Source organism: Silurus aristotelis (genome assembly GCF_946808225.1).
Source record: "Silurus aristotelis genome assembly, chromosome: 22".
Lineage (NCBI taxonomy): Eukaryota > Metazoa > Chordata > Actinopteri > Siluriformes > Siluridae > Silurus > Silurus aristotelis.
In genome coordinates this window covers 4,067,793-4,089,618 of record NC_139595.1, presented here as the reverse complement: position 1 = coordinate 4,089,618, position 21,826 = coordinate 4,067,793, and the positions used below count along the sequence as shown (strand labels likewise).

Sequence of the window (21,826 nt, the reverse complement as noted above, 5' to 3'; positions counted from 1 at the left end):
ATATGGAAGAAATAGTTTTTGGAGGTGTTTTATTTGTATTTTTAATGTAACACTTTTAACACACATGAGCAGTCAGGACGGTCCTGTTTCCCACTGATGCCTCTATCAGACTGCAAGGTTTTGCGGAAGTTCCCGTATGAAATCTCGCGAGAACAGACCAGTATCGCTTAGGCCGCGGTTGTTTTTGTTGTTATTGTCGTCAAAATGGCGACTAGCGGAGAGGCCCCCGAGTCCTGGTATCTTGCCCTGCTTGGTTTCGCCGAGCATTTCCGCACTTCGAGTCCCCCTAAAATTCGCCTCTGCGTGCACTGTCTCCAAGCTGTATTTCAGTTCAAACCTCCACAAAGAGTAGAGGCCCGAACGCACCTTCAGCTCGGCTCGGTCCTCTATCACCACACCAAGAACAGCGACCTCGCCCGGAATCATCTAGAGAAGGCGGTAAGGACGTGTCAGGATACACCGGGGATGTGGCGGAGAAGCGGGATTTGTAGGCCTCACTAGTGGGAGCGCCGTTGTGGGAATATTTAGCTAGCGAGTTTAGCCAGACAGATATATTCTTAATAGAAAACCATGTAAGCTTTATTTTATTTTTTATTTTTATAATCGCTTTACTTCTTCAATATATAATGAATTGACTAAATGACTTGTTCTCGGTAACGCTATTTGAATGGGTCAGTCCTGGACTGAAGTCGGGCAAGATAATGTTGCCTTTGCTAACGTGAGCTAGTTTCCCCGCTACGTATATGTGTGTTTTCAGTTTTTATTCTTCTTTAATTGTATATTTTAGCATTTGTCTACGCGTGTTAATGTTACAACTGATCATGTCTTTCTCTCTTTTTCTTCCAGTGGTGCATCTCGCAACAAGTATCCTTTATATACATATATTCAGCATGAAGAAAACGCATATTGATTTGTGCACAGATGTGTTTGGATCCCGTGTGTGATTGTGTATACTGTCAGTGGTATATTGCCTTCTCTGAATTAACTTTAAAGTCTTCTGCATTCACTGCAAAACCTCTGCATCCTGACAAACCCTTAACCCAGATTTCCTCAGATCCCCCAGTTTGAAGATGTTAAATTTGAAGCTGCCAGTCTCCTCTCAGAGCTTTATTGCCAACAGGTGAGTATACACTTTATACACATATGCACTCTACAGCATTACATTGCGTTTGTTCATAGTCATAATGCATTCATTTATATGAATTATATACACAAATGTTTCTTGATTATCCCAAGAAACTAAAATGAAACTGTTGAAATGGTAAGGGGAAGTAAGATGTCATTCATCCATGAAATGAAACATTCCCCCAGGAACATGCTGCAACATCAAACAACATAAACTACCAAAAGCTACACAGAACTCTAAACTAACAACACAAACGAAAAACAAGAGACAAGGACTAACAGTAACGCGTTAGTGCCGACCAGTACGAAGAATGAAAAAGACAACAACAAAGGATCAGATTTTTTTTTTCTCCCTTTTTTGGCATATTTTTTATATATCGTTGTGATGTTAATATTCTTGAGTAACTGTAGAGATGTTCTCCGGCCGGGGGTTTCCAAACCTTTTTCCTTTTTATTTTCTTTGAGCATTTTACAGCATAATGGACAGATTTGATAAAAGTGTGTCTAATTTGTATTAGTTTTTTCTCAACATCTGCTGTTTCAATATCAGAGGTAGATGGAGGGAGAATTTTTTTTTATTATTATTTGTAAACTCCTGCCGTGTGAGAAATCCTCAGGGTTGGGATAAAAGGCTGGAAACACATGAGAAGCTTCATATACATTTGACAAATATTTAGAAAATGAATAGAACAAACCGGAAAATTATGAGAACGCCTCAATTTCTTTCTGTTTTTTTTTGTTGTTGTTGTTGTTGAAGGGGGTTTGTTTTTGTTTGTTTTTGTTTTTCTAGACAAAAATTAAACTTTGGGAAAATGTTTAAAAATAAAAAAAATTATTTATTTATTTTCTTTCCTCCTCCCCTAGAGCTCACTTATTTTTCTATTGTTTTCCACCAAACTAAAACCGAGCGGTGCTTAAAATGCAGAGCATCAATCATAGATTACATACTTTATAGCACTATACACAACCTTCTTCAGAATATTCTTTTAGGCTTGAGGTGGAAGTTGTCTAATATATAACTGTGTTATCTTTTTTTTCTCCCCGTCTAGAATTTGGTTGATTCTGCTAAGCCTTTACTACGCAAAGCCATCCAGATTTCCCAGCAGACTCCTTACTGGCACTGCAGATTGTTATTCCAACTCGCAGTAAGTGGAGGCAGATTTGCCTTTGCATAAAACTCAGTAGAATTTACCATTAAAAAAATGCTGATCTCTACTGAAGTGCTTCTGTGGTTATATCTATATTTTTTCTGTTTATAGCAACTGCACACACTGGAGAAGGACTTGGTGTCTGCGTGTGACTTATTGGGTGTAGGTGCGGAATATGCCAGGGTCGTCGGATCAGAATATACCAGGTATGAATGTTTTGAAAAATAAAATATAGTGGTCATTTATATTTAAGGGTAGTGCTTTTATTTGTTATTAATTATCTGAATTTTTTTTCTTCCACAGAGCTCTGTTTCTTCTTAGTAAAGGGATGGTGAGTTTTTATGCCCCAACAATTATTAATAAATTAATTAATTGTTTGTAATGACTGAAGAACGATTTCGGTTACATGGTGTACGTGTGTGTGCGCACAGTTGCTGCTGATGGAACGTAAGCTACAGGAGGTGCATCCGTTGCTCACGCTGTGTGGGCAGATCGTGGAGAACTGGCAAGGGAACCCCATACAGAAGGAATCCCTCCGGGTCTTTTTCCTGGTGCTGCAGGTCACGCATTACCTGGATGCCGGACAGGTGTGTGTGTGTGTCCACTTTCAATCGTGTGACCGGCTCGTCTAGCTGCTCGACAGGTTTATATTCGGGTTTCTCAGGAGATAAAAAAGAGATTCGAGAAGTTTCATTGAAAAATGTTATTCTTTTTCTGTTTACTACTTTTATAGTCAAAACGACTGTATTGTTTCATTATTAAATATTCCAGTTACATTGTAGCACCGCAAGCCATTTGTGATCTTTGATCCCGGAGCAAGTTTTCCAATCGTGGCGTCGCTTTTAAATTTTGAATTCATGCGTGTCTGCTTGTGTTTATATGTGTGTAGGTGAAAAGTGTGAAGCCGTGCCTAAAGCAACTGCAACAGTGCATTCAGACCATCTCAACACTCCATGATGATGAGATCTTGCCCAGTAACCCCGCAGACCTCTTCCACTGGCTGCCTAAGGAACATATGTGTGTGCTCGTCTACTTGGTATGTCTCTCTCTTTCTCTCTCTCTCTCTCACACACACACACACACACTCTAAAACACAACCTCGGAGTAATCATCACATGTACACAGAACACATTTTTGCTTAATGCATGTTCAGACTTGGTCAAAAAGAATACTTTGTTCGATTTGTTCCAGATGTTAGAGTTTGCACTTGAAAAGATTTAAAACCTTCATAAAGTCGCAGCTCAGTTCAGCATTCACAAATACGCTTCTAAGTTAAAATGCTTAATCTGTGAAATTTAAACAGGGCATCTGTTATATCGTGCAGCGGTATATTCAGATTATTATCACATTAATCACTGCAGATTTAGTTTCATTTAATATGTTCTTCTATACGGGTCATTCAAAAAATCTGCCATTGAGCGCCATTGCTGAGACCATGAATTAAATCTCCTGCTTTTAGTTTTCTGTTTTTAATTGAGAATCCTTTCAATTCATTAGTGTTTCTTTGATTATACATTTAATATTGTTGTCTTTTTGACTTTCTTTACATCTGGCTGTTGCATCAAGTCATTTATTGCTGGTCTTAATATACACTCAGCTTTCACCCTGCACATGCAGCTCCTACACACAACCAGTGTTCAAATCTGAGCTCTAAATACAAATGCATTTCTCTCCTATAATACTTGAATACATTTTTTGTTTGTTGGTTGTGTAGGTCACTGTTATGCACTCGATGCAGGCCGGATACTTGGAGAAGGCACAGAAGTACACAGACAAAGCTCTAATGCAACTAGAGAAACTAAAGAGTGAGTCACCGCACACTAACAGGCCACACAACTGGAAAGTGGATCATTTTTCTATGATGAATTTAGTTTTTATTTTACAATACGACACTGTTAGTCCCCGACTTACGATGGAGATGCGTTAGGATGACCCCATCATCAATTGAAAATTTATGAAATGGTGCTCATTATTAATAATTTAACAAATTACAGTACATTAATTAGCAAAACAGAACAATTTAAAGTACCGTACAGCATAAACTATGTGTGTGTGTGTGTTTTTATTTATGACGCTGCTACGTTTGACTGCTGTGTGTCAATCGAATTGCTATCATCATAGAATGATTGAAAAATCTTCAGTCGAACTCTGTGTCTATCTACATATACATTTTCTATGTTTGTGCTCCCTGATTTTACATTAGATTGTTAGGCTTGTATTGTACTTCTGTGAAAGGTCATTGTTATGCTTGGGGCCAGTGACATGTTTAACAGCGGTCTGAATGGTATGTCGTTTGTTGCAGGTCTCTTTGTATTCCGTGTTGGTTATTATGGCTCAGAGGTCAGTGTTATGTCATTGCCTCAGATTTACCTTCTCTTGTATTATATTTAGTGTTGGACTGCAGTCCCATCCTCTCGTCATTTCAAGTGATCCTGCTGGAGCACATCATCATGTGTCGCCTGGTCACAGGCCACAAAGCGACGGCGCTGCAGGAGGTATGTTTCTACTTACATGTGATTTAATGTGGGGGGGGGGGGGGTTCGAAAGGGGTTCTAATTGTTTTTTTTATTCAAACAGATCTCTCAGGTGTGCCAGCTGTGCCAGCAATCCCCTCGTCTGTTCTCCAACCACGCTGCTCAGCTCCATACTCTATTAGTGAGTCAAAACTGCACACACACACTGATGTTGAAATGTTTGGTGCCAAAACGTTCTGCATGTTTTGCATGAATGGTGTGATCTAATGAATATTTGTCTCATCAGGGGCTCTACTGTATTTCTGTGAACTGCATGGACAACGCAGAGGCTCAGTTCACTACAGCCTTGCGGGTGAGTGCACCGTTTTTCCTTCATTCAGTCATATAGCAGATGAGCTGAAGTACATCAGTGTTGTACTTGTTCAGAAAAAGAAATTGCCATACTACATGTTTTTGTTCTCTGGTGTGGGTTGAAATGCTGAAAACATATTTTGCGTACAAGTTTATACATAAAATCCTCTCCAGGTTTTTTTCCTTTTTTTTTTTCCCCTTTTTTTTAAGAATTTAAAATCTACCATATTTTCCGCTACTTTTTTCCTACGCTTTGAACCCCGTGGCTTAAACAATGAAGCGGCTAATTTATAGATTTCTACCGGTTTCACAAACTTCAAGCCAAAAAGATGCCAAAAGAAAAACTCTTTCTTGGTAGGCTACTGTTTAGATACAAGCCGTGTAACAGACACTGTCTTTCATTAAAGCCTGTGTAAAGTTTATTAGTTTCAGTGTAGACAGGTGCTTAGACAGGTGCGGCGTATTTATGTTCAAAATAAAAAACTTTGTTAAAATCACTGGGTGCGGCTTATATTTGGGTGCGCTTAATAGTCCGGAAATTACGGTAAATTTTTTCAAGTTTGAAATAAAAATTTAGTGATGAAATGTATATAAAATATTGATTCATTTTTCTGTTGATCATCTTCCAGCTCACTACACACCAGGAGCTGTGGACTTTCATCGTGACCAACCTGGCCAGTGTCTACATTAGAGAAGGCAACCGACACCAAGAAGTGAGTCACCTGGTCTATTGGTGCTGCTTTTTCTACCAGGTGTATTAATGAGGTATAACAAGGTTTTTATTTTTTCTGAACAGCTTTATAGCCTATTAGAGAGGATAAACCCTGACCACAACTTTCCTGTCAGGTAAGAGATTCCTGCATGCACTGACCATCTGCTCCTAAAGGAAAATTACACATCTTGCTCTAATTTTAATATATATATATATATATATATATATATATATATATATATATTAGTGGTGTAACGGTACACGTGTTTGTACCAACATTTTTCGGTACAGGGCTTTCGGTTCAGCACCCATGTATACAGAATGCAATCCTTTTTAGGTGCGGACTTTGAGCATTTATTGAAATGATTTTTAACCTTACACAGTGTCACTGCGGTCACTCACTCCGTCCCAGAAAAAAAGATTGGTTTTGCGCATGCTTAGAAACGCAAAAGAATCAATAGCAATAGCATCAGCCGCTAGCCACTTCCTGGTTAGCAGCCAACGCTAGGTCTATAGATTCAAGAATTTTTGGCGCAAACATCGTTACATGCAGCAACTAACCCAGTTACAACTTTTAGTGCAAGTTGTATCCTGCATGTAACTGTGACAAATAAAAAGATATCTTGAATTCTAATGCTATAGATTAAAGATTGTTTTATTTGTTAAGCATGCTTTAGCGCTTTATGTCCAGCTTCAAGAATTCCTCTTAAAAGGAGAAAATCCTGACAATTCCGCATATCAAATGAGTGTATGAATGAAGGTTGGAAAGAATGAAGGCGTTTGTTAAATTATGCTGAAATACATAGAACAGTTAAGTAGATCAAATCTTTAAATAAAATTAATTTTAAATATAAAACATTTATATTCACATCTGTATCTAACAAATGTAAACTACTTAATTTAATATATGAATTAATGTAATATATTTATTTTATTGTTTTATTCAATTTAATTTGTGCCAATTTAATTAATTACTATGTAATAACATAATCTGATTAAATATAATAGTGTATTTCTATATTTTTTTTTAGAATTTTTGTATACTATTGTATATATTAATTTATTAAAAAAAACGTTTAACTGTTTAAATGTTTATCACAAATATTAATAAACTGGATAAATATGAAATGACAAGCAATTTTGTTTTGCATTTCTTATCCCGAAACGTACCGAAATTTTACCGAACCGTGAATTTTGAACCGTTGCACCCTCTTTTTTATATATATATATATATATATATAAATATTATTATTATACACTGTATCTCACACACAGCACCCCTTTCAGCATCAATTTTAGCAAATCTTCTCAAGGATAACTATAGAAATGAGACTTGGATATATTTTAGAGTATCATGGTGCAGTTTGTGCAGCAGTGCAGATTTACTGTCCTTTGAAAACAACTCAACATACAGCCATTATAGTCTTAATAACTGGCAATAAATGTGAGTTCACCCCAAGTGAACATGTGAAAACTGTGTCCAAAGTGTCAGTATTTTGTGTGAGCATCATTGTTATCCAGCACTGCCTTATTCCTCCTGAGCATGGAATTCACCAGAGCTGCACAGGTTGTTGTTGGGATCCTCTTCCACTCCTCCATAATGACATCACGGAGCTGCTGGATGTTAGACCCATGGTGCTTCGTCACCTTCCCCATAGGGATGCAGCACAGGTGCTCAGTAGGGTTCAGGTCTGAAAACATGTTTGGCCACCCAATAACCTTCACCTTCCTCAACAATTTCTATAGTTTGTTCCGTGAGAAGATGCAAACAATTGCTGCAGAAATGTGTGGGGTGCCCTTTTTTTTTTTTTTTTTACATTTTTGCTACAAATACTGAACTGTTTTCTTTTGGTTTCAGTTCTCACTGTCTACGAGCTGCAGCTTTTTATATTCGTGGACTTCTCTCCTTCTTCCAAGGTCGCTACAACGAGGCCAAGTGAGTTTAATACGACCTGCCTCTCGTTTTACATTTATTTGCATGAAATCATTTTGCGTTTGTAGTCTTTCGTTTAGGCAGTGCCTCGTGTTTTGTTGATTTACCAAAGCAGAAATTTGAGACTTGTGTACACTTAATCATGGTTGTACTCGTGCATTTGTGCATATGCAGGCGTTTCCTGCGTGAAACTCTAAAGATGTCCAACGCCGAAGATCTGAATCGACTGACAGCATGCTCGCTTGTTCTTCTTGGACACATATTCTATGTTCTGGGAAACCACAGGGTACGTGCTGCTCTTATTCTCTTCTGAGCCATGGAAATGAATTATTCACATGTTTACCATCATTTTGTGAGCATGTATAATGGTTTTTCCATTTGAGTGATTATGTAAAAAAAACTAGACACAGTTTATTCACAATTGGAGAAGCCTGAATAAGTGTATATGTGCAGTCTGTTTTCATTGAGCTGTGGAAAGTAAAAGTTTTTCCATGTTAATCTTCTTCAGGAAAGCAACAATATGGTGGTTCCAGCCATGCAGTTGGCCAGCAAGATTCCTGACATGTCTGTTCAGTTGTGGTCTTCTGCTTTGCTTAAAGGTACAGAATTCACACTTTACTTTACATATAAGGGGCTGTGAAAGCTCTGTATTTGGTTCTCCAAGGCTCCAGGTTGCACTATTTGGATATGTGGTGGCATTTTTTTCCTACACATTGCATTATTTAGCTTTTAATTAACCATTTCCATTTAACCAAGTTCCAGTCTGCTTCAGAAGTAATTACATACGGTACGAAACATAGTTAAAATCAAAGTTTCCTCAGGAACGCATTAAGTGGCGGACCGCGAGTTTGTTTAGTCTCCGGATTGCACTTTTAGCTAATTTTTATTTGTTATTATTAAACTTAAAGAACATACACAATGCCAGGGGTGTATATATATAAAAAAAACAAAAAAAACTGGTTAGCGATGTGGCTATTCTCTCCGTACCGGAAATAAGATTTGTTTTGAACATGCACAAAAACGCTCAAGAATGCATAGCACTGGCGTTAGCCGCTAGCCACTTTCTGATAAGCGGCTAACATCAGCGCTATGCGTTCTTTAGCGTTTTATGTCCAGCTTCAAGAATTTCTCGTAAAACTAAAAAAAATCCTGACAATTCCACATATTGAAGGAGTAAATAAATGAAGGATGAAAGGAATGAAAACATTTGTTAAAGTAGCCTGAAATAAGTAGAACGGTTAAGTAGAAACGTTCAAATCAAACATAAAACGTAAAACGCACACATTTATATAAACGTGTGTATTACCCAAATGGGGTCTAACCAACATAAATTACTTCATTACATTTTTACATTTATTTTATTGGATTTTATCAATTTGATTTATGCCAGTTTTATTGATTAGTTCATTTTATCAATATAAAAATCTTTTTTATTAATTTACATTTTTTCTATATTATTTATAATAAATAATAAAAACATATTGTTTTATATATTATTTTACCAAGCAGACATTTTATTAAAATTTGTTTTAGAAATTAAAAATGTTCAAATGATGATAATAATAAACTACATTGTTACAAAAACAAAACCCCAACAATTTGATGTGTATGTGTGTATATGTATATATGAGGGGCGTCAAACCAGGACTTTCAAGTTGATAAAATTAAAGAAATTTCAAGGCATGGAAACTATACATTTTTCCAGCACATGCCCCTGTTACATTTATACACTGGTGTTTAACTAATGGCAGCATAGAAATATTTGTCAGTACGCTTAAACCATCCTTGGACAGCCTGCTTTAGGATCGTCACTGACTGACATACGGCCATTTTTGATACGTTTACACTGTTCAAATGTACTCGCTGCGCCCAAGCATCTAATCACCGTACTGTGCTTAAAGTCTTCTGTAGATATGCATGAGTAACTATAAAAGTCCCGGCCCGTGGGGGTGTGTGTGTGTGTGTGTGTGTGTGTGTGTGTGTGTGTGTGTGTGTGTGTGTGGCCACAGACAACGGCATTTGAACTTAAGATTCTCTGGATTCTCTGGATTGGAAAGCGGAGGGGGAAAAAAGGATTTCACTGGAAACGAATCATTCCGCAAATATGATTCCTTTCCCATATGTTTTGATTATGATTCACCAGACAGCTGATGCGTCCATGTTTCTCTGTGCTCAGATCTAAACAAGGCCTGTGGGAACACGATAGACGCGCACGAGGCAGCACAAATGCACCAGAACTTCTCCCAGCAGCTCCTACAGGACCATATAGCTGCTTGCAGCCTGCCTGAACACAACCTCATAAGTGTAAGTGCCCAATCACCAGACACGGGTTCACGGGGTGGGGTTTAATTTACGACTATCTATTTTCCACATACATTATTAGCAATTAATGTTTGGTGCCCTGAATCACAAAGAAAGACCAGGAAATGTATTTTTATGATTGCATTTCTGCCTGAAAGACACCCTCTACATGTGCAACCGAGTATACTGATATCAATACCTTATCGCTAAATTCTGCCAAACCATAAATTGGAAATGGGAAATGATGATGGTTCTCACAGCATCATCCACATCAGTCTCTGAGGTATAATCACTCAAGGTGAACTCCCGATATGTTGCCAATCTTTTTATCCCTAACTATAGTAATATAGATATCTATATGTTCTCTTTTTTTTAATAGTTAATAGTAGAGATCACCCAGTAGCAGATTTCAGCGATAGCTAGGTTGGATCGTACTTGGCGATAATGGATTAATCAAGCGATAGTTTTAAAAAATAGGTGCTGGAGTAGGACTGCAGCTATCCGATATTTTATTAATCGAACATTTCTGCCGATTATTCCATGGAATTAATTGAGTAATCGGATGTTATTTTTCTTTGTTCTTTCTTTTTTTTTTTTTTTTGAAAGCAATACTAAATATTAAAAAGAAAATGAGACGGGTCTTTTAAAATAAACGTTATTTGTTTCCTTTTTGAAAAATGTACATTTTATTGCTGATAATGCCTACAAGAATATCTGCGAAAACTAAGCCTATTTAATGCATTAAATGCCATATTACATCAACATGCAAATACAAAAATATAAAAATAACATAAAAGTATAAAAATCGATTTCGAATGACTTTTAAAATTGTAAACGCACTGTACGCTGTTTTCTTTGTTTTGGTTTGAAATGATCCCAAACTTTGGAAACTTTGTCGTTTTCTTTGGCCTGAATCTTTTCCTCGGGCCTAGCTGTTTTCTTTTCGTTCTCGGAGACTTAGTTTAATATCATGCGATTCTATTGATTGTAGCCCTTTTTTTTCTTCAGTGTGTAAAACTTTCTGGCTTTATAGAGAGCGTGACGCTGCCCGATTTGGAAAAAATAAAATAGTACTAAACTTTGAAAAAAAATTAAAATTACTGATTCACGAAAATGTGCTCAATAAAATAAATACATAAATATAATTATATTATAAATGAAATATAAATAATATATAACTGAAATAATGACAAAATATACTTGTATAATTAATAAATTATAATTGTAGCACTCTCTGTGCAGCACGCAGTCTCGCGGCGATTCGCCTCTAGTGGCCGCTGTCGTAATCACAGCGGACCGGAAAAACTATCGGTATGGATCTTTTACGATAGTTTCAGCAATCAAACTATCGGTGCCGATTAATCGGTCGACCTCTATTAAATACAAACTGACTGGGAGCATCTGATGTGATGTTGCTTAGCTTTCTTTCCACATTTTAGTGTTAAAAACCTCTGGCTATTACTTTTTACCTATAGGTTTCAATTATTTATATTTATTTTTGCAGATAATTCTCAATATAATGATGCTATACAAATAATATACAATACAATTAAACTGTTTTTTATAAAAACTAGAAATGTATAATTATTATGTTTTGTTTTTGTAGTCTTGGTTCCTCTTTTAAAGTTACCGCTTTGTGTGTGTGTTTTTGCGAATGTATTTCAGTGGACAGATGGACCTCCACCAGTGCAGATCCAAGCTCAGAATGGACCCACAACCAGCCTGGCCAGCCTGCTTTGAATATCCAACACACTGATAAACACACACACACACACACACACACACACACACACACACACACACTCTCACTCACTGTGAGCACACCTACTTGTACATACAGGTCAGCCTCTGAGCCCTCACACACGCACACACATACACACACACACACACATTGAAACTAAAGGAGACAGGACTCCACTGCCTTTTGTCCTGCAGATTTTATCTTGTATTCTTCAGATTTTAACTTATTCTTATTAAACTTATGATGTTGGGGCAATGAGATGTCACTGAGACCAACGGGCTGCGAGTCACAATGGGCGCGATAATGACTTCAGTCCGCGTAAACATCCACACAGAGAAAGGCTCTACTGGGAAATAAATCTGAGGCATGCATCTGCGTTCTACATTTAGAAAATATATTCGGTCGCTTGACCGTCAAAAAAACAGGAAAAGGAAGGCACCAATGGAGCCTTTTTTTTTGTTTTGTTTTTTGTTTTTTTGTGTCAACTTCAGTCGAGTTCCTCGGCGCGTTTGCTCCGTGCATGGACTTTGTAACCAAATTAACTCCCAATGCATCATCCAACCAGGGAAGAAAAAACACTGGTGTTTTGTGCGCTACCTAGATTGCTAAGTTTTTGATTACAATTAGATGCACAAAGACTCGGTATGAATGCAATCGTTTTCATTTCAAACAATCAAGAGTCGCATCCGATCCCACCAGACTTAAAAGACCCTTTTTTGTGGCTGCTGATTTGTTCGAAAAAAGGAAACCTGCAGCCACGATGAAACTTTGCGCAAAATATCAAACGCTACTGGTGCACATCTGAACTTTGAGGTTGACGCTCCACCTTTTTTTTTTCAGGGTTTGGCATGAGAGTAGAGCTTAAGAAAGACGTGCGGGTTGTCCGAACCGTAGGGATATGTTTAATATCAAACCCGAGCTCGTACAGGCAGCTAAGAGTTTGAAGGGTGTGACGTGAAGAATAATCGGTAAAACAACTGTCGGACAGTGTCTAACGATAAGCCACATCTCAAAGTATTGTTTCAGCATCATCGAGAGATTTTTTTTTTTTTTGTTCTATTTCATTGTTTATTTTTTTAACTACATCTAAAACTTGTAACTAAATGCATAGTAATCTTTTCTTTTTGCAATTTGTCTAGTGTGGGGTTATTTCAGGAAAAAACAACATATGTATAGATTTTTCTCTATTTTGAGCACTGCAGATATTTTTTTAGCAGTATCAAATTTTTTATTACCAGTGGCAGTTGGGTAGTTAAGAGCATTTTGCCGATGCCGTTTAGGGAAATACTGTGCTTGGTTCAGCAACAAAGGCTTACGTGTTTTGTTTGCGAAGTATTGCGAAGAATTGATCTTTTAAAAAAAACAACAAAACAAAAAAAACAAGCCACCAGCATACAGCGTCTATCTTTACGTTTGATTTTACGTTTCACTGATATTTATTGTTAAACACTTTTCCCGTGCATCTCAATATTGGGTTTCATTCGAGATGTGCATATAAAAGTATAACCAAGAGAGGGCGCTAGAGGTGTCACATGTTCTCCTTTCACATTCTCCCAGGTCTGTAGTCATAACTCTTCCCATGCTGAAGACGGATCCATCTCCTGTAGCATTCTGATCCCAGATCAGCATTCCTTTCTCAACTCCAGGCTGGTGAAACTGAAGACCCTTTTTGTAATATTCTAGTAAATATTTCTTAAACCAGACCCAAGAGTTTCCTTTAGCGAGACATGTGTTTTGTACCGACATGTCACAGTGCTCATATTTTTTTCTTTCTTTTTTTTTCTTTCTATTCCCCCTCTCCCTTTTCTCTTATCCACTGTACAAACCCTGCTGAGTCAGCTTTTTTTTTTTTTTTTTTTTTTCTTTTTTTTTTTTTAAGGTATTTACCCCCTTTTCTGTAGTTTTAACAAATAAATCCATTTATAAAATTTTGTAAAGTTTGAATATTTATATGCCGCATTTATCCATATTATTACCCTTGTTATTATTTTCATCAGATTTAAAAAAGAAAGAAAAAAAGAAAAAAAACAACCTTTGCATAAATGTTACAAAAAGCAGTCGTGTCTTTTTGTCTCTTTGAACAAAAACTTAATTTGTTTCCCGCTGACCGATGACACGGAAATGTACGATACTGTTTTAGGAGGAAGCTGTTTAAGTGTATTTATTAATATTAAAAACTCGTCTTAACTGCTTACTTGAACGGGTTAAAAATAGGACGTCATTTAAATAATTCCGATGATGCACTCGAATTTATTTTTAACTACTCTAAATTGATTACGACATATACTTATCGACTCGAGAACAAATTAGGGTTCTGTTGAACGCTCTGAAGATCTGAACTTGAAAATGTGTGTCATGGTTGTTGTTCCAATGATCCACATTTGGGATGGTGAAATACTAAAAATAGCTTAAATGCTGCTGACTTCATGAATTTTACTCCATTATCATTTACACCTATTGGACTTAGGACTCTGGCAATTCTTACACACTCGATCCCACTATCGAGGGACCTTAACTTCTGAGCTAAAATTCTTCTATAAGATTTAAAAGCTGAAAAACTCATCTTGGTGCCAGGTTTCACTATAATGCAGTATAAACGTTATTATATTATCTTACGTTAACTGTTACGAGACTGTAATGGACAGTGATGACGTGCTGCACAATGTTTTGGGTTGTTGGGTTTTTTTTTTCCCCTCCTAAGTAATGCGATCGCAGTCGGATCACGAGTGCTTCTAATTTTAATGATGTACAGTCAAGTGAAAAAGTCTGTAACCCAAACTGCTTCTGGTTGGCAGGAAGAAAAATTCAGTTCTATTCAATTTTATTTCTATAACACTTTTAACTACGCACATTGTCCCAAAGTAGCTTCACAGAATTGATTAGATTGCAAATTAATTTAAGTTTCGTAAATGAACCCCTAGTACGTTTATTCCTATTGGGCAGCTGGTGGCACTGGAGGGGAGGGAAAAAGCTCCCTGAGATGATGCACTATATCGCCAAAAGTTTGCGAACTACCTGGTCTGTATGCAGTGTGCTCCCAGTTTTCTAATTCCCCCCACTCTTCTCAGATGTTCCACTAGATTTTAGAGTGGGGACATTTGTGTTCATCAGCTACAAGGGTGTTTGTAAAGGGGTGCAGTCAGCATTCCAATTCATCCCAAAGGTGTTCAGTAGGGATGAGATCAGCGCTCTATAGCTGGCTCCTCGAGATCTTCCTCTTCAAACCATGTAAATCTTAATGCAGTTTGATTTGTGCACGGGGCATTGCCATGCTGGGATGGTTTGGGTTTCCAAGTTTTAAGTGAATGCACAATTTTATTATAGCGCATTCAAAGCAATTGTGTGCCTCCAGCTTTGTGGTAACAGTTTGGAGAAGAACCACATATGGCAGGAAAGATCAGGTGTCTCAATACTTTTGTCGATATAATGCATGAGGCAGATACCTTGAGAGAAACCCGACTCTCTTTGTGATTATCTATTCAAGGACCCTCTGGAAAATGTAAGTGACATAACAATCTGATTTGAAGTTTATCATAAGGTTTCTTCTTTCATCTTCAGGAACGCGCTTTATCACAGTGAATTTGGAGCCTATCCCAGGAATACATGCAAGTTCTTGTTCAGTGGTCAAGCTGTTAAACTTCTGAAAGGCCCACCCTTGGTGCTCTTGAGCAAGGCTCTTGAACATTAACTGCTCGATTGGATGGAATGAAAAAATAAATGAAGGGCACCTGAAATGGATGTGGTGTAAGTCCATCAACATACCATGCACACGTTCTAGCAGTAGGACGTATCCAAACCGCTGTCTGCTATGATTTTTGGAAGGTCACGAAGAAACAGTCGCAGGATCAGGATCGAACTGTGGACTCTGGACTTTTGCACCACTGTGCTGCTTTATGAAGAACAACATTTGACTTGTAGTAGGCAAAACAATCTCACGTTGAACACGACAATTTTAAAGTTTTTTTTAAAGGTTAATTCTGATTCAATATTTGTACCTTTTTATAACTATAAAAATAAGAAATCTTAAAACAATTCATTACATTTCTACTGTCTTTGGATTTGCATATACTCACCCTCAACTGTGCCATTAATTAAACATATATTGATACATATCAGGGATGTTTATCTTCATAACTGAGTCTGATGCAAGATAGCCTACGATACAATACGATTTCGATTCCATCCTATGGAAAAAATGTATGTTCTCCAATTCAATATTGTACAGATAGTTCACTTTAATTTCTTTAGTTCAGACAGACAGCAAATCATAATTTACTTTAGTGACTTCTTACTCGTGGCCATTTCACAAACACGTCTTTGTAGTTCGAAGAAGAAAAAAGAAGGACAAAGATGAAATCAATCCAGGTAAATGCAGCTCTACCTCTGCCATGTTAATCTGTATTCTGTGTGACTCAGGACACGCCTCGGTCTCCGTAGTGTTGTGATACGTCATGTTCACGTAGCAGCAGCGGTGCTTAGAGAACATGCCTGGGAAACTGTTTAGTAAAAAGAAATCAATCTTAAATATTAATCCATTTATTGAACAATTTCTAAGTAATAAAAGTGTAACACGTACTAATAATTACATAAAAGAATATTTCATAAGGAGGATATTTCATAAGGATTTGTATATTAAATCAATTCATTTTTGTTTGTATTGCGCTTTTAACAATGAACATTGTCTCAAAGCAGCTTTACACTGATAATGAGGTGATAAAATATTACTATGTTCTTTATAAGTGTAAGTTTGTCCCTGATGAGTGAGCCGGTGGCGACTGTGGTAAAGGAAAAACTCCCCGAGATGGCATAAGGAAAAAACCTTGAGAGGAACCAGACTCAAGAGGGAACCCATCCTCATCTGGATTGCACCGAATGTCCATTTATTGCAGATATACAATGTTGTGGGGTACAGTGATGATCAGAAGCAAACTGTAGTCCTGAGTCAATGTAGCAGACTGTTGACATTACCTACAGTCCAAATCCATCCTCAAAGCTCCCGTTCTTACTCCGGAATTTCGTACCGGAATTTCATATATTATAGGATATGTGTAGGATATCACCTGGATTTTTTCCAAAATTCAGCTTTCCACTGCCGTCTCTTGATTTCTTTCTCTTGATTTCTTGATTTTGGGTGACAGGAATTGAACTTCACGTGGTAGTCTGCTGTAGTCCATCCACCCCAACCCATCCATCCACCCCAACCCAAGTTTTGGGTTTCTGACATGCTTTTCTGCTCCATGGTTATTTGAAATAGACTTTCTCTCAGCTCAATCCTGTTTGGCTCTTTTGTTTAATCAGCAAGGAGATTCCATGTCCAGAACGCCAGACTGCTTGCACTAAAATTCCAGATCAGCAGATCATTAAATCAAATCAAATCCACATTTTAATGTTTAATATGAATATGAATATTACATTACACCTCATGATTGGCTGATTGATTGATTGATTGATTGATTGATTGATTGATTGATTGATTGATTGATTGAAAAGACGGGTACTTTTTCTAATAAAGTGCACATTGTGTATTAATAGGACAGTTTGTGATTTTTGAGCATCGCATTCCACATTTACCAATTTGTTCTTCCTGTTCTTCTGGGAAGATGTTCCACTAGATTTTGGAGTGTGCTTATGGATATTTGTGTTTGTAAGCCACAAGGGTGTTATGAAAGGCAGGTTCTGATGTAGGCGAAGAGACCTGGGGTGCAGTCAGCGTTTACATTCATCCCAAAGGTGTTCAGTAGGGATGAGATCAGAGCTCTATAGCAGCAAGATCTTCCTCTCCAAACCATGTAAACCAGATCTTCAAGGAGCTCTCTTTGTGCACAGGGACATCGCCTTGCTGGAACAGGTTTGGGTTTTCAAAATTGTATTATACTGCATCTAAAGACGTCCTGTACAATTGAGTGCCTCCAGTTTTGTGGTAACAATTTGGAAATAAACCACATATAGCAGGAAAGGTCAGGTGTCCTAATACTTTTGGTAATATATTGTGTATGTGTGTGTATATATATATATATATTTATATATATGTATTATTGATAACATTAATCTGCATTTTCAGTTAACCGTGTGTACAGATCGATATGCTGAGGTGACTTGTATACAAACATGAGGGTGTGACTGCATATTTGTGTGTGCTTCTGTGCCTTGCCCTTGAGGAATGCATAAAAGTCCTGATCTCCAGTAATGGTGGCGCTGTCTCTGTCTCTGTGTGTGTGTGTGTGTGTGTGTGTGTGTGCGTGTGCGCGCGCATGTGTTTCTGCAGGGAACCATGCCAACTCTGAGGTCAGCTTGCAGGCCTGGTCACATGACTGTCTTTATTTTTCTAATCTGCCCAGCAGTGCCTTTGACATTCCTGTGATAAGACATGAAGTCCAGAGAAACACATCCTGGGCCTTAAAAAAAAAAAAAAAAAAAACACGACATGGTTCAGTTGAAATACGATCTCGTGCTCTACAGAGTCGTAACTTGGTGGGGGAGGAAACCTGACGCTAACTAAGTGATGCTTATTAGGTAGTAGGTGTCAGAGCAGAGCCGAGAGTCGAGACTTCCTGCCAAATAGTGAGCCGGGCTGATGGGGACTGGGAGGGCCACTTCCTGCATTGTTACTGTACTTAAATGGGGATTAAAGTCAAGACTGTCATGTTGTTCAGGGCAGCCATTACTGTTTCCTGCTGAGCTGAAAGACAAACCGAACGTTGTGCTGTGTCTTGACCTTTGAGTGCACCATGTTGTCTTTTGGTTTCTGTTTTCATGATTATTTTTATTCATTTAAAAATAGCCTAAACTTTGTGCGTACGGAAAAACATAAAGTTGTACGATTTCTTCTATCAAATAACAATAGAAAATGCCAAATATGTCTTTCTTTTCGAACCAGAATCTTCGGAGTGCTAGATGATATTTTCTGGAATTGATTTACTTCTAGAAAAGCCTCAAATTCTGTACATCCAATTAAGTATGATGAGATCCGAGCGCTTTTCTATGACACTTCCTTCGATTCGTGTTTAAAGATAATGGTTCTTTAGCAACATTTGAACCATAATGACCCAAAATGCACCCTGTGGCTTTTATTTAATCTAATTAAATCAAGTATTGCTGCACTAAGCGCATCTTATATAACCTTAATAGGCGGGTATGTGCTATACCAAGGGACAGGAGGGTGCCACTTTGTCTTAGTTAATCAATAAATCTATTGCGCTAAACGTGATTTTGTGGTCGTTTCTTTTCCTTCCCGTATATGAGGATAGCTGATTTGTGTTCTTTGACATGTATTGTGCATCCTGTAAATAAAAAAAAAGATATTAGCCGTAATTTATTCGAGGGGAAAAAAAATCAAAGGTTTATTTGTTAAATCTTCAATCTGACAATCGCCGGTTCAAATCTGACGGCTTTGAAATCGACATCGGATGAAACACACCCCTGAGGAAATGATTGCAAAAATAAATAAAATGATGAAATCAACCCTGTATATATTTGCGCACGTCTGTGTGGGTGTATTTGTGTTTATCAGGTCTAATTCACTGGGGATTACAGTATCCACACCAATCCACCCACCCCCCACTTATCCTTCCATGTATCACACTCTCACACACCAGATCTTCTCTGGCACTGTCAAATCACAGACATAGCACTTATTATTCTTCTCAGGCACAACATCTGTAGCGCTGATTGTAAAATAACAACACTTTATTTGATTGTATAACGTTATAATGACTAAAATAGTGCACATGTATATACAGGTTCATGCATACGCATCAATTACCATAAATAAATTAATGTTTATTTGTGCATATCTTTGCGTGTGTATATTCAGAAACCGGACTTTTCCAGCCATATGTGGTTCTTCTCTAAACTGTTAGCACAAAGCCGGAGGAACACAATGCCCCTGTGCACAAAGTGAACTCCTTGAAGATGTGCTTTACATGGTTTAGAGAGGAAGATTCTGAGTGGCCTGCTGCAGAGCTCTGATCTCATCCCTGCTGAACACCTTTGGGAAGAACTGGCACGCTGACTTCACTCCAGGCCAACACCCTTGTGGCTGATGAACACAAATGTCCACAAGCCGCTCCAAAATCTAGTGGAACATCTTCCCAGAAGTGTGACAGAAAGAGCAAATGTGGTATTTGCCTCCTGGACAGAAGAAGAAGAACATTGCCTCGACAGATAGAAATGGTTTGTAAAGCATAACCAGTAGAGTATCTCTTCTGTAGAACCGAAAGCGACCAGCTAGCCTTCACTCCCCACACACTCCAGTGAGGCTTGGAAACCCATGACCCTGTTGCTGGTTTACCTGGTTGTCATTCCCTGGACCACTTGTGGTAGGTGTGTACCACTGAATACCGAAACACCCTGCAAGACCTGCTGTTTGGGGGACGCTCTGACCCAGATGTCTTCAGAGATTGTTTAAAGCATTTGATCTTTTAAGCCGAAGGTCATAAGTCCAAATGCCAACTACACCAATCTGCCACTCCTGGGCCCCTGAGCAAGGCCCTTAACCCCATAGCTGCTCAGTTGAATTAATGAGATAAATGTAGGTCGCTCAGGATAAAGACCAGAAGATAAGTGTCATCGTCTGTATTTCTAAATCGTAATGTAAACATAAAATACAGACACATCTGGCCGAGCTCCAGGGTCCTGTCTGGTTGGATGTGTCCATGTCGCTTTCCTCTACTTTCCTGGTTTCCTCCTACCTCCAAGAAACACCTGGGGTGGTTTTGTCGATGTGGATTGCCCACGATAGTTCTGAATGAGTGTCTGAGGTCTCCTGAAACACACAGGTCCCAAAACAGGGTCTCATGCAATACCCAGTAATCGGCACCACTGCCATCCCTACCAAGATGAAGATAAACTGATGAGTGTGTGCATGTATCCCTCACTGTAACTATAGTGTACTGGGGATCTCTATCTTATATATACACTATATATCATATATAATCACTGATCAGGCATAACTTTGACAACCTGCCTAATATTGTGTTTGTTCCCTTTTGCTGCTAAAACAGTCCTTCCCCATCGACTATTAACAGCACGAACTTTTTCAGCAGTTTAAGCTACAGGAGCTCGCCTGTTGGATCGGACCACACGGACCAGCCTTTGCTCCTTACGTCCGCCAACGAGCCTTGGCCGCCCACGACCCTGTCGCCGATTTACCACTGTTCCTTCCTTGGAACACTTTTGATAGATACTGACCACTGCAGACCAGGAACATCCCACAAGCTGCAGTTTTGGAGATGCTCTGACGCAGACGTCTAGCCGTCACAATTTGGCCCCCACTCAAATCCTTATGCTTGCCCATTTTTCCTAACAGGTGCCATGATGAAGAGATGATCAGTGTTATTCACTTAAATGATCATAATGTTATAATATCTGATCGGTGTAGGTTAGAGTTGGGTAGAGTGGGCAGTGGTGGTGGGGTGTATTGGGAAAGAAGTGTGTGTGTGTGTGTGTGTGTGTGTGTGTGTGTGTGTGTGTGTGTGTGTGTTGGGGTCCGGATCTTTTGCCCTCCTTGTTATTGGTCATGGTCATAGTTAGAGCAATAAAGGATGGAGAGGGAAATGTGTTGACTAGTGAGGAGAGTGTGTTGAGAAGATGGAGGGAGTATTTTGAGCAGCTGATGAATGAGGAAAATCAGAGAGAGAGAAGATTGGAGGATGTGGAGTTGGTGAAGCAGGATGTAGATAGGATTAGTAAGGAGGAAGTGAGAGCAGCGATTAAGAGGATGAAGAATGGAAAGTCGGTTGGACCAGATGACATACCGGTAGAAGCGTGGAGATGTTTAGGAGAGATGGCAGTGGAGTTTTTAACCAGATTGTTTAACAGAATTCTGGAAGGGGAGAGGATGCCTGAGGAATGGAGAAGGAGTGTGCTGGTACCGATCTTTAAGCATAAGGGAGATGTGCAGACCTGCAGTAACTACAGGGGAATTAAGTTGATCAGTCACACCATGAAGTTATGGGAAAGAGTAGTGGAAGCCAGGCTGAGAGAAGAGGTGACCATCTGTGAGCAACAGTATGGTTTCATGCCGAGGAAGAGCACCACAGA

The 21,826-nt window shown here is 38.5% G+C and overlaps 2 protein-coding genes across 4 annotated transcripts in view; both read left to right on the top strand.

Annotated features, from left to right (window-relative positions):
- The first annotated feature begins 82 nt into the window (after positions 1-82).
- On the top strand, positions 83-13,168 carry mau2 (MAU2 sister chromatid cohesion factor). Of its 2 annotated transcripts, XM_083525298.1 has the most exons (19): positions 86-438; positions 847-864; positions 1,055-1,120; positions 2,175-2,270; positions 2,385-2,479; positions 2,577-2,604; positions 2,705-2,860; positions 3,163-3,309; positions 3,988-4,078; positions 4,665-4,768; positions 4,851-4,928; positions 5,034-5,099; positions 5,728-5,811; positions 5,895-5,944; positions 7,669-7,746; positions 7,918-8,029; positions 8,252-8,342; positions 9,920-10,047; positions 11,710-13,168. In XM_083525298.1, exons 1-19 carry the CDS (start codon positions 205-207, stop codon positions 11,782-11,784), a joined length of 1,797 nt encoding a protein of 598 aa, XP_083381424.1. In that variant the 5' UTR covers positions 86-204; the 3' UTR covers positions 11,785-13,168. The 2 variants fall into 2 exon arrangements, with proteins under 2 accessions (XP_083381425.1, XP_083381424.1); XM_083525299.1 differs by lacking the exon at positions 847-864 and having other exon boundaries at positions 83-446; positions 1,045-1,120.
- LOC310717372 (transcriptional repressor p66-alpha) overlaps positions 9,688-21,826 on the top strand; it is a 45,504-nt gene continuing 33,365 nt past the window's right edge. The window contains exon 1 of one of the 2 annotated variants that reach the window (XM_083525289.1): positions 9,688-9,738. The gene's annotated coding sequence lies outside the window, so the exon portion shown is untranslated. Of the gene's footprint in view, positions 9,743-21,826 lie in introns of both variants that reach the window. The other variant, XM_083525290.1, reaches the window with a different exon arrangement.